This window comes from Callithrix jacchus, chromosome 14, assembly GCF_049354715.1.
Source record: "Callithrix jacchus isolate 240 chromosome 14, calJac240_pri, whole genome shotgun sequence".
In the NCBI taxonomy this organism is placed as follows: Eukaryota; Metazoa; Chordata; class Mammalia; order Primates; family Cebidae; genus Callithrix; species Callithrix jacchus.
In genome coordinates this window covers 55,612,194-55,626,887 of record NC_133515.1, presented here as the reverse complement: position 1 = coordinate 55,626,887, position 14,694 = coordinate 55,612,194, and the positions used below count along the sequence as shown (strand labels likewise).

General features: G+C 36.6%; 1 protein-coding gene across 2 annotated transcripts in view; it reads left to right on the top strand.

Annotated features, from left to right (window-relative positions):
- Window positions 1-14,694, top strand: part of LOC144579163 (uncharacterized) — a 422,342-nt gene that overhangs the window by 55,908 nt on the left and 351,740 nt on the right. Inside the window, exon 3 of one of the 2 annotated variants that reach the window (XM_078348434.1) lies at window positions 7,420-7,569. The exons of the other annotated variant lie outside the window; for it this stretch is intronic. Within the exon in view, the coding sequence (XP_078204560.1) occupies window positions 7,420-7,444 (25 nt within the window). The 3' untranslated portion in view covers window positions 7,445-7,569. Of the gene's footprint in view, window positions 1-7,419; window positions 7,570-14,694 lie in introns of those variants that run through there. 2 annotated transcript variants of the gene reach the window in all.

Below are 14,694 nucleotides of genomic sequence, written 5' to 3'. Positions count from 1 at the left end.
ATCTAAGTGGGTGACACCACCATTTACTTTTTACAAAATAAACAAATTTGGGTGTAGATCAAGATTCCTCTCTCAGTCAGACACCACACCCTGTTGATATTATACCTGTAAACATCTGTTGAATCTATCATTTCTTTTCCATGCTTAGTACTGCTCCCTTAGTTTTGTTCCTTATGATTTCTTGCCTGTGTTGGTATACTGGATCCCTTAGTGGTTCCCTTTGTCTCTATTCTCACCCCTCCATTTTATCACATTGTGTTTTCCAGAAGGAACTTTTTAATTATAGATGTGATTATGCTTCTCCTGTGGCACACAACCTATCACTTCCAGGACAAGACCAAGTACCAAGCACCAGAGCATGGCAGTGAATGCAGATCAAGACCTCATTCCTGCCCATTTCATCAGCCTTTTTTTTTTTGAGATGGAGTCTCACTCTGTTGCCCAGGCTAGAGTGCAGTGGCTTGATCTCAGCTCACTGCAGCCTCCATCTCCTGAGTTCAAGCAATTCTGCCTCAGCCTCCTAAGTAGCTGGAATTACAGGCACCCACTACCATGCCTGGCTAATTTTTGTGTTTTTAGTAGAGACAGAATTTCGCCATGTTGTCCAGGCTGGTCTCGAACTCCTGGGCTCAAATGATCCACCCGCCTCAGCCTCCCAAAGTGTTGGGATTACAGGTATGAGCTACCATTCCTGGCTTTCATCAGCCTTTATATGCTATACCACTTCACAAGAAATTACATTTCTGTAATTTAGACAACTGTCCTGTCCTTGAAGGAGCCTGAACTGCAGGACAGTTACTAAGCATGTAGACTCCTGAAGCCCAACTGCCTAAGTTGCAGTTCAGGCTCTATGTGACACTAGAGAAATTACCTCACCTCTCTGGACCATGCTTTTCTCAACTATGAAAGGGGAATATTATAATATCTACTTTCTAAGATAGTTGAAATGGGTGACGCACAGGGAATAGCAGAATAGCAAGTGCTCAATATAAGTGGTTGTTGTTGGTGTTACCTGTCCTTGAGTCCCTCAGCCACCTTGTACTGCCTGAACTAGCTAATACCTACTCTTTCTTTAAGCCTTAGCTTGCATTGTATGTTCCAAAAGAGTTCTCTAGCCCTATCCTCCAGGTCCTCACTACATTCCATGCATACCTCTATCACTGAGCTCAACTTACTTGTGTGTCATTGTTTACCTGTGTTGAGCTCTTTCATCTCTGTCTTCCCCAGCACCAAGCACTAATAATGTCTTAGTAATTGCTGAGTGGTCTATTTAAATGTAAGTTGGTGTTTAAATAAATGACTGCTTTAGGTAGCTTCGAAATGACCTTGGGCAAGAGAAAGTGAGTTTTTTCATAGGATGGTTAGGAGTATTGAATATCTGTGATTATGGTTTGAGGACTCTAAACATATTAGTTATCTGAACAGTTGATGATGGAAGTGGTATTTCTGCCAGATTTTTACCTTGACATATAAAAGCCATTTATCTTTGTTGTTCAGAAGTCTGGTTGGTTATTCTTGATTACCTTTCCTCTGAGACATCACAGACACTTCAGCCCAGAGACATCATGCAATAGAGGAAAGAAAGAATACTGCACTAGAAGGCATGAAGCCAGGTTCTATTTTGTGTTTATTCTTGACTGCTAAGGGTAAGGTTGTGGCCTATCTGAAATTCAGTATTCTTCTCTGTCACAGAGGACTGGTATACTTTCTTGGGTTCCTCCTGGAAATCCTAGTCTATGACTGATATCATCTGAATGAATATTGTAGTGATGATTAAATTCTTAGGTACTTTAGTAACTTATCACATCTTTCTTCCTTTTCTCTATTTCTACCAAAAACCCAAACAAGTTAACTTGGCTTCAAAGTGATTTATTCTAAATAGTTTGAAATATTTTCTAGATGGCTTAAGAAGCCCTTATTTGTGTTGCATGGCGGTGAACAAGAACTTCAGAATTTAATGTCAGATCTTGCTGCCAGAGAAGGAGATGGAGTGGAAATGGAATGGTGATGAATGAGAAGCCTCTGGTCTTTTGAAGTCAGAAAAATGACACTTCAATGGAGTCATCCACACAAAAATGTTTTAGATTTGATATCTTGAAAGGAGAACACATTGTGAGGTTGGCCTTAGGTAGCAAGTAACCAGTGAAAATGGCAGAAGACAAAAAAAATATTTAGCAGAATCTGGTTGTAAACAGACTAATAACTCAAAGAGAGACATGAGAAACTGGAGTAAATAAGAAGGCATTCCTAAGTTTTGGAAGAGCAAGGCTAGACCTAAAAGGAAGCTTTCATTTCCAGGGTACTGACTAAGCATTTCTGAGGTGTGTGTGAGGCACTGTTATAGGCACAGTGTCTGTTTTAAATCACAACAATCCTATGAAATAGATACTATGACTATACCCATTTATCAGACAAAGAAACTGAGGCACTATAGAACTGTACATAGTCACATTGCTCATAAAAACGGCACATAAGATTTCAATTCAGGCAGTCCAGCAGAATCTGAATCTTACTTAACAATAAAATCCTCTTATTAAAATTTTAACATTTGAGCTGGAAGGTTTTCCTTGGGTGACAGAAGAGGATAGCATTTTTTTTTTTTAAGTAGAATTTTCAAAATTTGGGGGCATGGCCAAAACTGTTTCTCTTCCTAAATCTTCAAAATGTATGGAAATTCTTTTTTCCATACCCCATATGTTCAGTCATATAGAAATATCAGCTCTGAGATATGGGTTAGTATAAGATAGTATGTGCAAATATAAAAAAAATTTGTGCATCATGATATCCTTGACATAGATGGCCATCTTTCTTCATATTCATAAATCTTGCAATGTATAGGAGAATTGTATGCGAATGATTTTTTTACTATTAAAATAAATGAAAATAAACAGCATTGAACTCTTATTTTTCATGGAACATTGCAAATTTAGAAAGTTGCCAGAATTGTCAGTTCCATTTTTCTTTTTCTAATTTTTAAGGCTTTTAAATCTTAATTTTTATCACACAACCAGAAAAAGTATGTAAAACATACAACACAACTTTAATGAATATTTTCAAGCGAACATTCATGTAGCTTTCATTCCAGTTAAGAGCATTCCCAACATGCTAGGAGCTCCCTTCTTCTTTAGCACACAAATTATAACTCATACCTTATTTCAGTGTTATTTCTAACTCATCTTAAAGTCATCAAATAGCCATCAAACCACAGAAGCCCATTAAAGAAGCAAACTATTCATGACACTTATTAAAGAACAGTGAGTCAGACTTTATTCAAGATAGGCTACTCAGGACAGTGGAGATAGGTATAGGGACTACTACAATGTGATTTTGCAATGGGGAAGATAGATGAGGCTCAACTCCTTATACGACAAGAAAAAATGGGGGTTTGTAGACAAGGTGTAGGGGGGAGTGTCAGTGGATGGAAAATTACTACAGGGAAACACCCAGTGAGGGGGATTTGTGGCCAAATGGACTTGACAGGACTCTTGCTAAAGGCTGGCCAGTGTGATCAGACTGGACAATAGTAGAGAATAAGGAAACTGACCAGATGTCAAAGGTGATCAGATAATCAAGGATGGCCCAGCTGACATAACAGGATTCTTGCTGCAGTTGAAGAATGCAGAGGCAACATAGATGTCCGAAAGTCAGGGCCTACCTGAGAAGAGAGCTCAGAAAAGGCTGAGTGGAGTTTGGTCAAGAAGAAAATTTTTGTCAATGCTAAAATTTGTTTCACTCCACACCAGCAATCCACTGACTTGCTAATTTATTAATCATAAAATTTTTTAGTATGTGATACTAATTTCATAAGTGAAATTCATTTTTCAAAGTTATTAATGTTTCAGAAAAAAGATATGCTGCTTGTTCCTCAATAATCATTTCTCTTTACTAAGGAAGAATATCCTGTACTGTATGTAACAAGAGCTAGGATGGTACATATTAAACACAATTTCCATAGAGTCGGTTTGGTTACTACATTCAACCATTGATAGCTATTAACAGTTATATTCATAAGTCACAATTAACTTTTGAAATAATTTTCTCAATCTTTGCAATAGAATTATGTAAATATTATTATTGCCACCTTTTATAGGTGATAAAAGAGCTAACATCTTTATGAGATTTATAATGCATGCAATGTGGAAATTAGGATACAAAGAGGCTGGGTGATGTGCCTAGAAACACACAGCCAGGAAGTAGCACTGTCAAAACTCAAAACGAGTTCTCTGCTTTCAACCCTTTCCACTTGATCATCTGGCTTCTTTTAAAATAACATGTTTAATAGCCATCTTTTAACTTTTCAAAGCAGCAAATAGTTTACTAGGTGCTTTTAACTAATATGAAGGATGTCATAGTGGTCCTGCCAGGTAGGCAGATTGGGAGATTTTAGCCTCATTTGGTGAAAAAAAAATCCTGATGTTCAAAGATGAAAGTGATCAAATTAAGTAATATGACTTGTAGGTGGTGGAGTGTGGCTTGAAATTTTTTAAAATGTGGATTCCATAGCAGGATTGAAGAAGAAAGAAAAGAGAGTCCACTGAAGGATCACATCATTTTCTCCTTCTGATGCAGGATTTTTGCTTCTTAGCTCAGCTGGGTCCCAAGTTCTTGTCTCATGACCAGAAAGAATTAGGCATGTGGATGTCAAAGAGTGAGTGGAGTAGAATTTATTAAGCAAAAGGAAAGCTCTCAGCAAAAAGAGGAGAAGCAGGGGGTCATTCCCCTACCTGAAGACAGGAAAGTTCCCCTAATATGACTGGGTCCAGGCATTTTTATTGGCTCAGAATACGGAGTGTGTGCTGATTGGTTTGTGAGCATGCAAAAATGGTCAAAGCAAAGATATCACTCAAAAGTTGGCATGACAGTATAGATAACCAATTAGAAAAAGGTAGGTATATGTAAAATAGGTGAAGGATGGGGATCAATTAGAGAGACGTGTGCCAAATGCAAAGGCAGGTTCTCAATCTGGTCCGAGTGTTTATCCAGGACAGTTTCCAGCTTGAAGGTTGGGTTTCACTGAGGACCCACCCCTAACTGCCTAGGCACTTCCTATCACTTTTTTCCACTTTGGCCACCACTGCTGCTGCATATATTGTCCTTAAACATCAAGGAAGACCCAGCGAAGGGTTGAGACTGAGGTTGGGGGAAGTGACCCTTACTGTGAAAAGGCTTACGTTAGGAAGAGGGAAAAAGATGATAGAGAAATTTAAGGGTAGAAAGGAATAGAAATTTTTATTTCTAGAAATAAATAGAAGTTAGTTTTGAGTTTTTAAGTAAGAGACTTATTTATTAGAGAGATTAATATTAAGGGACAGAGACTACTGGAGTATTTTTGAAATATCCTAAAAAGCAATCGTGACTGAAGAGAAGGAAACATCAAGAAAATTATTACATTGCTTTCAAGGTCAGTTAGATAAAAAACATAGTTTTATTTCTTCTAAGCATTTTTTTCTCTAACCCCAATATTCCTAATTTGGGGTATTTAGAGATAATATTTGCCTTTATTTCATCTACCAATGAATGATATATGAAGACTAGAAGAGTCTATGCCTCATCTGGTTTTCAAACATCTTTCTTGACTTTCCTTCCTGTTACATCTCAAGAAGGCATATAAAATTCTTTTCACAAACATTTGACACCTATCTTAACAAAATAACAAGCATACGCCTTGTAGCACTTTAAGAAGAAAAGGAAGGTAGAACATGGGGTACTGCATCTCTATAAAGGTAAGGAGACTTCATCAAAGGACCAAAATGGCTTCAGAGGGAGCAAATTTTTATTTTTTAGTAATTTATAGTACTAAAAAGTTAGAAATGATAGCTAATTTTAAATTCACCTCCTAACCACAAACATTAAGGTGATGATGATATCAGTGCATTGCATTCTTCTTTCAAATATTTACTCACACGTGAAGCTGACAATTAGAAAATCAAAGCCAAGCAGGATTTTCACAGCCCATTCTTTGTCTCAGAAGGACTCTGTGCCTTTTTTTTTTACATCCATTCAAACTATTTTGAGATTTTATATGCCTAGACTCAATCACAAAATTGAATTCAGATATAACCTTTTGCAGTATATGGAGCTAATGAAATCACCCCAAAGGTCATTTACTTAAGCAATAAGCACTTCAAATTGATCATGATCAGTTAAACTATCAACTGCAAGTAATGATTTTTTTGGTCTCTTTTTCTTTTTTCTTTTGGTACTTACTCAAGTACCAGAATTAGAAGATGTTTGTCCCTAGTGTTTAATATCCAATTTTCTACCAATCACAACACAAGACATGGTCTGTTAGATTTATGATACTCTTAAAATGGGTTTTATTTTACAAGTCAAGGTACGATCACCAATTTTGTTGACATATTATTATTACAAGCTATCTAAAGTCTTAGATAAAAAGCAAAAGGGAGACACATCTGTGTATCTCACATCTGATAATTACACATTGTGGGAAAATTTGAGAAATGTAAGGATATGAATGTAGGCATATGCATGACAATAAAGGACACTATTTCAAATTCAATATTTTTAGCTCAGTTTTCAAATTCAATTTTTAGTTCCTGTGTCTCTAATAACATTTGGTAAGTCAGACTGTGATAATAATATTACATATCATTTCAATTCAATCAAATAATAATTATGTCAGTAAACTTAGTGAACCAAATTTATGTACTCTTATTGTTATATATTCCAATTTCTTTAAAAATTTCTAGAAATAATGGGACAGAACTTTAACATTATAATTAAAAGTTTGATTTTAGATAACTCTATATGAATATTATAAATAACCCATGAATGTGTATCACCATCTTATCTTTATTTGAAAGATAATTTGAGGCTAGATCACAGCCCATGGCCCTTTCTGTAGAATTTGGGCAGAGCGAATAAGGAGTGGACATTCAAATTATCAGTGGTGTTACCTAGTCAGCAACTGTGGCGAAGCAGCTGTTAGTTGCTAAGGTGAAAGAATTACTGAAATAAGATTTGGGCACTTTGTATTTATTTACTTTTTCATGCTATGGAATGCATTCAAATGCCTCAAATAGTATCTCTTTTACTAGGAACAGAGATCAAAAGTGAAGGGCACCTCTACAGAACCTTAAAGTAACTATCTACTTACTTCTCAAATTCTAAATACATGATTTATAGAATCATCTACCATTCTTTTACTAAAAATTAGTTTCATTTATCAAAAAGCCTTTTTTAAATTTTATATTCTGATATGGTCTGGCTGTGTCCCTACCAAATCTCATCTTGATTTGTAGTTCCCATAATCTCCACCTGTCATGGGAGGAAACTCCCTCTGCATTAGTTTTTTTTTTTAATAGAACGTGAGGGCGGTTACCTCCATGCTGTTCTTGTGATTGTAAGTTCTCACGAGATCTGATGGTTTTAAAAGAGTTTTTTTCCCCTTTTGCTCAGAAATTCTCCTTCCTCTGCCATGTGAAGAATGTGTTTGCTTCTCCAACTACCATAATTGTAAGTTTCCTGAGGCCTCCCAAACCATGCTGAACTGTAAGTCAGATAAATCTCTTTTCCTTATAAATTACCCAGCCTTGGGTATGTCTTTATTAGCAGTGTGAGAACAGACTAATACATATTCTAGCTAAGGTTTTCATTTTGGCTGAATATTTTTATAAATAATATAATGATGATGGCTGGGTGCAGAGGCTCATGCCTTTAATTCCAGGACTTTGGGAGGCTGAAGCAGGTGAATCACCTAAGGTCAGGAGTTTCAGACCAGCCTGGCTAACATGGCACAACCCCATCTCTACTAAAAATACAAAAATTAGCCAAGTGTGGTGGTACTGTAGTCCCAGTTACTCGGGAGGCTGAGGCAGGAGAATTGCTTGAATTGCTTGAACCTGGGAGACAGAGGTTGCAGTGAGCAGAGATCATGCCACTGAACTCCAGCCTGGGCAACAGAACAAGACTCCATCTATAAAAAAAAATGATATTGTTTTAGTTTTTTTTTTTTGCATCATTTAGATTACATCCCACATGTAATACATAAGCAAATCCTGTTGGTTTTGCCTTCAAAGTGTGTCCTAATCCAACCATTTATCGTCACTGGATCACCATTTTCCAAGTCATCACACCTCCCACCTGGATCACAGCAAGCACTCCTAACAGGTCTCCATATTTCTACTCTGGTTCCTGATAGTATACTTTTCATAATACAGTATATATTACAACATTTAAGCTAGATTATTGCACTCTGCTGCTCAAAAACCTTGAATGACTTTCACATCACACTTAGGGCAAAATGCTAAGTCCCCCATCATGGCCTATGGGGCTTTGTTTGATCTTGCTCCAGGTTTCCTCCCCACCCTCATTTCCCACCACTCTTCTGTGTTCCACCCAGCTGGCCCCCTTGCAACTACTGAACCCAATCAAGCTCTTCTCAGCATCACCTTCACCTGGAAGGTTCGGCCCACAGGTACTCTCTCTTGGCTTCCTCTCAAATATCAGTTCCTCAGAAAAACCCTGCCTTATCCTCCTATCTCAAACGGATCTACTTTCTGTTACTCTGCCCTCTCACTCTGAACTAGTTTTTTTGTTTTTCATAGTACATATTGCTATTTAAAATAATATTATTGGTTAATGGCTGCCCCAATATATCTGGATGCCCCAGAATGTGAACTGTAAGTCAAGAACTTTGCTTTCTCTCTTCTTATTTTTTAAACAAGTCTATATCTGGGAAGTAGAACTAGTCCCTAGAACATAGAGGCACTTGATGAAAAAAGTATGTTGGATTATTTTAGGAATGAATTTTCTTTTTAATAGGATGTGATGAATATCTCCATTTTTTTTTCTACCAGTGATCCCAGGAGTTTACTTCTTTCTATTATGATGAAAGAAATGCCACCATTGTGATACTAGCATTTAATATTGTTTGTATCTATTTTCAGGAATATGTTTTATCTCTTTATCTAACTGGTAATTAAAACCAGCATCCCACTGCTTTAACCATTGTAGTTTTGTGATACATTTTATAATTGACAGTGTAAGTTCCCTCCCCACCACTCTTTCCAAATCCTTATTTATTTTTGCTGATTCTTCTTAGTTTTTCCGGATGATCAGGAGAACAACCAATTCAAAAACGTTGTGTTTTAACTGGAATTGTGTAGAGCTATAAATTAGTTTGGAAATATTTTCACTTTTTTTTTTTTTACCATGATAAATCTTTCAATTCAAGAGAAATATGTTTCTCCATTTATTCAAGTCTTGTTTTGCAGCTCAATAAAACTTGGTTGTTGGCCAGGCTCATGCCTGTAATCCCAGCACTTTGGGAAGCCAAGGTGGGTGGATCACCTGAGGTCAGGAATTTGAGACCAGCATGGCCAACATGGTGAAACCCCATCTTTACTAAAAATTCAAAAATTAGCCAGGGGTGGTGGCGGGTGCCTGTAACCCCAACTACTTGGGAGGCTGAGGCAGGAGAATCACTTGAACCTGAGAGGTGGAAGAGTTTGCAGGAATTGAGATTGTACCACTGCACTCCAACCTGAAAAAAAAAAACTTTGTTGTTTTCTTCATTTCCATGTATTTTTTACTAGAGTTATTCTTAGGTATTTTATATTTCACATATTATATGTAAGTTATTTTCAACTGAAATTGAGCTTTATGTTAAGTGATATTTTCCCAATGAGTCCCACTTGATTTCTCTTTGTGGTTTGCAACTGAACGACTGAATGCATGTTAGATTAATTATTTTCAAATGAGAATTTCCTTTTTTAAAAATAACTCCTTATTTTGCTGTTTATGAACTTAATGAAGATAAAATAATGTATTTCTAAAATGTTCACATCCTGAACATTTGCCTCTATCCCTTTTACTCCCTAACTTCATGACCTTTATCAAAATAACTGAGAACTTGTTCTTTGTATTTACACAAAAATTGTTTAGCCGTTGAACATTTTATTAATCATTTGCCCAGAAAAATACTGCAAAAATAAGTTTAACACTGTTCAAATAATTACAAGTCACTCAAAATCAATTTTTAGGAAAAAAACTAGTTTCCATTTCAAATATACAGGTAGAAAGAATTTTCTGTATTGTGTCTAGCAAGCAAACAACTCATTTTTTTTAAAGTGTAGTATAAGCAGTGAAAGGTAAACTGAAAGAAAATCACTAGGCCATGAATTATAGAAAAGTATGATAGATATAAAGATAATTCAGAACTATGTATTGCCTTTTTATTATCTGTACATGTTATAGGCTTAGTTTTTATAAATGGCAAAACTGGCCGAGAGCAGTGGCTCATGTTGTAATCCCAGCACTTCGGTGGAAGTGCTTTGGAAGGAGGTGGAAGGATTGCTTTAGCCCAGGAGTTTGAGACCAGCCTTGCCAACATAGTGACACTCAATCTCTATGAAATTTTGTTTTAAAGTTAACTGGTTGCTGTGGGGTGTGTCTGTAATCCCAGCTACTTGGGAGGCTGAGGTGGGAGGATCACTTGAGCCCAGGAGTTTGGGGCTGCAATGAGCCATGTTCCTGCCATTTGTACTCCTTCCTGGGTGACAGAGTGACACCCTGTCTCTAATATAAATAAATAAATGGCCAAACTATGTAACAGAAGTCAGAAATTACATCCAATACTTTGGCCCTACAAATTTTTTTTGTTTCTGCTTATCTGAAATTTCTGGACATAACAAATGTTCCTTTTATTTCATGTTATTGCTGTTGCTTTTCATGTTCAAGTACTACACAGTATTCTGAATGCTAGCACCAGACACTCATATCAGATACTGTCCTGGAGAAGGTCAATGTTGAAAATATAAATTATCCTCATTAATCACGGTAAATAGAGAGTTTCAGGATGAAATTATTTAGAATATAATGTCATAATATGAATAACCAAAGAGCCACTTGCATATTGTGATTTGTAAAAACTGCCCATGACACCTTCTTAGTGAAGATTTTGTCCCCCAAATAAGGCTTATCTTTGAATAAAGTGATGTCATATCAGCTGGTGTGGAGCTTCAATAATCCAGTGATGTTTCTTGAGAGAAGAAGGTCAGTTGGAGCTTCTGAAACCTGTATTTTTGGTTGCTGTTCCACATGGCAAAAATCAAATCCCTCTCTTCCTTTATTTATGTAGTGTATACCCTGCTTTTCTTGATGATGTAAATGATTAATACAAACTGTCACATTGATAGCTGATTTTAGAAGGCTCATTTAAAAAGATCTTAATTTCTGGGGTGGGATGCTGGGGGTGGAGTGAGGGCAGAGAGCAGCGCATACCCACCGAATGCGCAAGAGCAGTGTGTGTAGTCAATGACACTTACCTTTGAGAACTTGCAGGTAGGGGGCTTTAAATTAAATATTAACATTTTAAAAAATGAGGTCTGGGCTGGTTGTCACTGCACAGAGGAGACCTAAATTGGGCTGTAGTGCTGAGGTCCCCGGCTCCACTGTGCTGAGACAGGGCGCAAAGTGATCTGCCTGTGGAGGGGCGTGGGGTTGCAACTTCATTTTCCTCTGACATATTTTGTTGGCTGATTAATAGGCTGACACTAATTTAGCTCTCAGAAGACTAGGATGTTCTGTAACAGGATAGAGAAGGAAGCAGGGGAGGAGAAAAGGGGGAATAACGGAATGTGGGATGTCTCGGAATTTGGGCCTAGGGAAACCCAGGGCATATTTTAAAGACCTTACCCACTAGCAAATGAAAATGAAAAAGCCAGTGCCTTAAACAATTAATTTTCCTAATCATGCAATATAAATTGTCACACTTAAGTATCTCAGTGTTGACCTGTTTAGACAATATGCCTTAATCCACAGGGGAGTCGTTTCAGTAGATCATGTTTAAGTTAGCTAATTAATATCAAAAGCAGTGTGGAATTGACTAACAGGTAATTTAATCAAAAGATAATTAAAACTATTGAAATTTATAAATTATTATTTAATTAATATTAGTTAATATTATAATTTTCAAAGTATGAATTATGCTGATTAAAGGGTTCTCTCATAAATATCACTGAAAATTAATTACAAATTAATATAATCTGCTGAAACATCCTCTTAATGGACTTCCAGCTATTTGTGATTTTTCCAATAAATAAACATTAGACCCCATTCTGCATCCCGTCTTCCTGAATGTGTTAGGCATTTTGAAAATATTGAGGCCTTCAACTCCCTTGGTTTCTAAGGGAATGCATACATACAGTAGCACCTTTAATAGCAGAGAGGTTGATGCTTTTGCTGGGGTGGAGACTGAAGGGCAGTGGGAATGGGTGAACACTGAGGGAGGAGCTCCACTAGCCAGTGCCTTTTTGGCTTGTAAGTGTGGCCTCCTTATCTGTTTTAGAGAAGCTTCCAGAAGATAGTTGGGTGACACATTAGTGGAGACAGTTCTAATGTGGAATGTTGCTCCTGGCCCTTTGCTTCTTCCTGCATTGTGCTACAATCCCTGTCTGTGGGTGAATTCAGTAGGAATCATGTTCAAGGATTCAGGTTGAGTATGTTTGGGGAGCCTGAGAAAATCAGACCTTGTGAAAGAAACCCAACAGCCTATATGCTAGAGCTGTGTTATATTGATATTTGCAGATAATATAGAGAAATAAAGAAGTCAGGGATAGGGGTGTAGGGGATAGATGATTTCTTCCCTCTTATTTACCATTGAAAACCAAGCTAACAACACATCCAGAGGTATTGTTCTTCGTATTATATTAGGGAGTAGGCAATATTTCCATACTGACGCTGGCAAATACTCTCAAGAGCCTTAGAACACTGTAGACATAACTCTTTATTGTTGCTTTTCCCAGTATTTAATTTTTGACTGTAAAGGGACCTAAAAAGAGGAAATGGAAGTCAGAAAGCTGAGCCAAAGGGAGCTCTCTTTGGCCACTGATGATTTGTGCTTTCCTAATAAACCAAGCATGTGGAGCCTCCCCCTCCTCCTGCCCCCAGTGTATAGCATCTAGCACTTTTGGAGTTGCCCTGTAAATATAAAATGACCTTGCTGCCTATATTTATGAGGCAGTTAGATGTTGAATGGGATGTCATATAACCTAATACTACATATAGAAGCTTCTGCTGAAATGTATATGCAGTAAAGACAGATTTACAACTGCCTTGAGTTTCCCTTTGAATTTCCAAGATTTATCTGAGCTTAAGGTCTCAACATTAGTTTCATGCTGCCAGAGCATTTTTCAGAATTCATGCTAGAGCAGGATCTTGGGACTAGTGCTGAATTTCCTTTGATGAACATATGCTTTTGGTCTCTCGTTTTCTCCAGAGGCTTTGACTGAAATTGGAGGTTATGGTCTTCATTTTGTTTTAGTCATTTACCATGGGCCACTATCAAAAATGCTTTTTCTTAATTGGAGCATTTTGGTAAAACTAATGAAGGAAAAATCTTGTCCCTTAAAAACTGAATCACAGCTGTAGTAGTAGATAAGGCTGACATATTCAGTTCCTAGAAAGAGACAATCAATGTTGAATGCATCAGGTGAGTTCATTTCTGGAGCTTTAATAGCTTATAAAGAAGATTGATTAAGTTCTTGTCTGATAGATCAATAGTGGAATGAAACTGAGCTTCCCTCTTTCCCCTCTTAAGTGTGGATTCCCTATATGCCTGGAGGCACAGAAAAGGCAAATATTTGTGCGTTGCTGTTCTTCTTCAACTTACATTAACAGCAGCTATTATAATAGGGGCAATATTTATAAGTTACCTAGATTGATTTATTGTATATTAAACATTTGAGAAAGTTTATTAAGTCATCTAACAAATAAGTCTATTTCTTGATGCTGCTATGAATAATTCTGGTCTAGATAAGGATAAAAGTGATGACATTGAAAACACAGAGAAACTTCATGGATTTAAATCTTGATATTCCAAATCTGCTCTTTATTCTCATCTGTGTAGCAAAAATTAGTTTATGAGTGTATAAAAGTTTGATTGTATATGTTTGTGTTATATTTTTAATGTGTAATCATTTTTGTTATTTATTTTATGTTAATATAAATGCATATACATAATTTATTATGTATTTACTCCTTAATTCATTTAATTTAATGCAATTTACATAATTTACATACTTCTGTTCAGATTTTTTTGTTATTTTTCTCTAGCCTCATGGAATAAATCGTGGCTGTTGAAATGAAGCTGTGAAGAATGATGATTAGTTAGATAATTATTAAAAGTTTTCCATAATGATTAACTTATATTTATTTGTAAAATATTTTTTAAATGCATGATCTTTAATTGCTTTTATAAACTCGGTGGGTTTTTTCACTTTTTAAGCTAGTCCTCTACCATTTACATGTAACTAAATTCTTTTCTTGTTTCCATGTTCTCCAAGAATAAAGACCAAAAGCCTTTCCCAGCCCGATAAGGCTTTGTATAATCTAAACCTTACTTATTACTCCAGCCTCCAGTTACACCACTCCCTGACTCACTGCCTTTCATTTTCCTGCTATGTAGCCATTGAGACATTTGTCCCCCTTCTGCGGTGAAGTCTTTTTTTTTTTTTTTTTGATGCTTTTGGTGCTTTCCTTTTATTTTATTTTATTTTTTTTATTGCATTTTAGGTTTTGGGGTACATGTGCAGAACATGCAAGATAGTTGCATAGGTACACACATGGCAGTGTATTCTGCTGCCTTCCTCCCCTTCACCCACATGGATGAATCTGGAGAACATCATTCTCAGCAAACTGACACAAGAACAGAAAATGAAATACCGCATATTC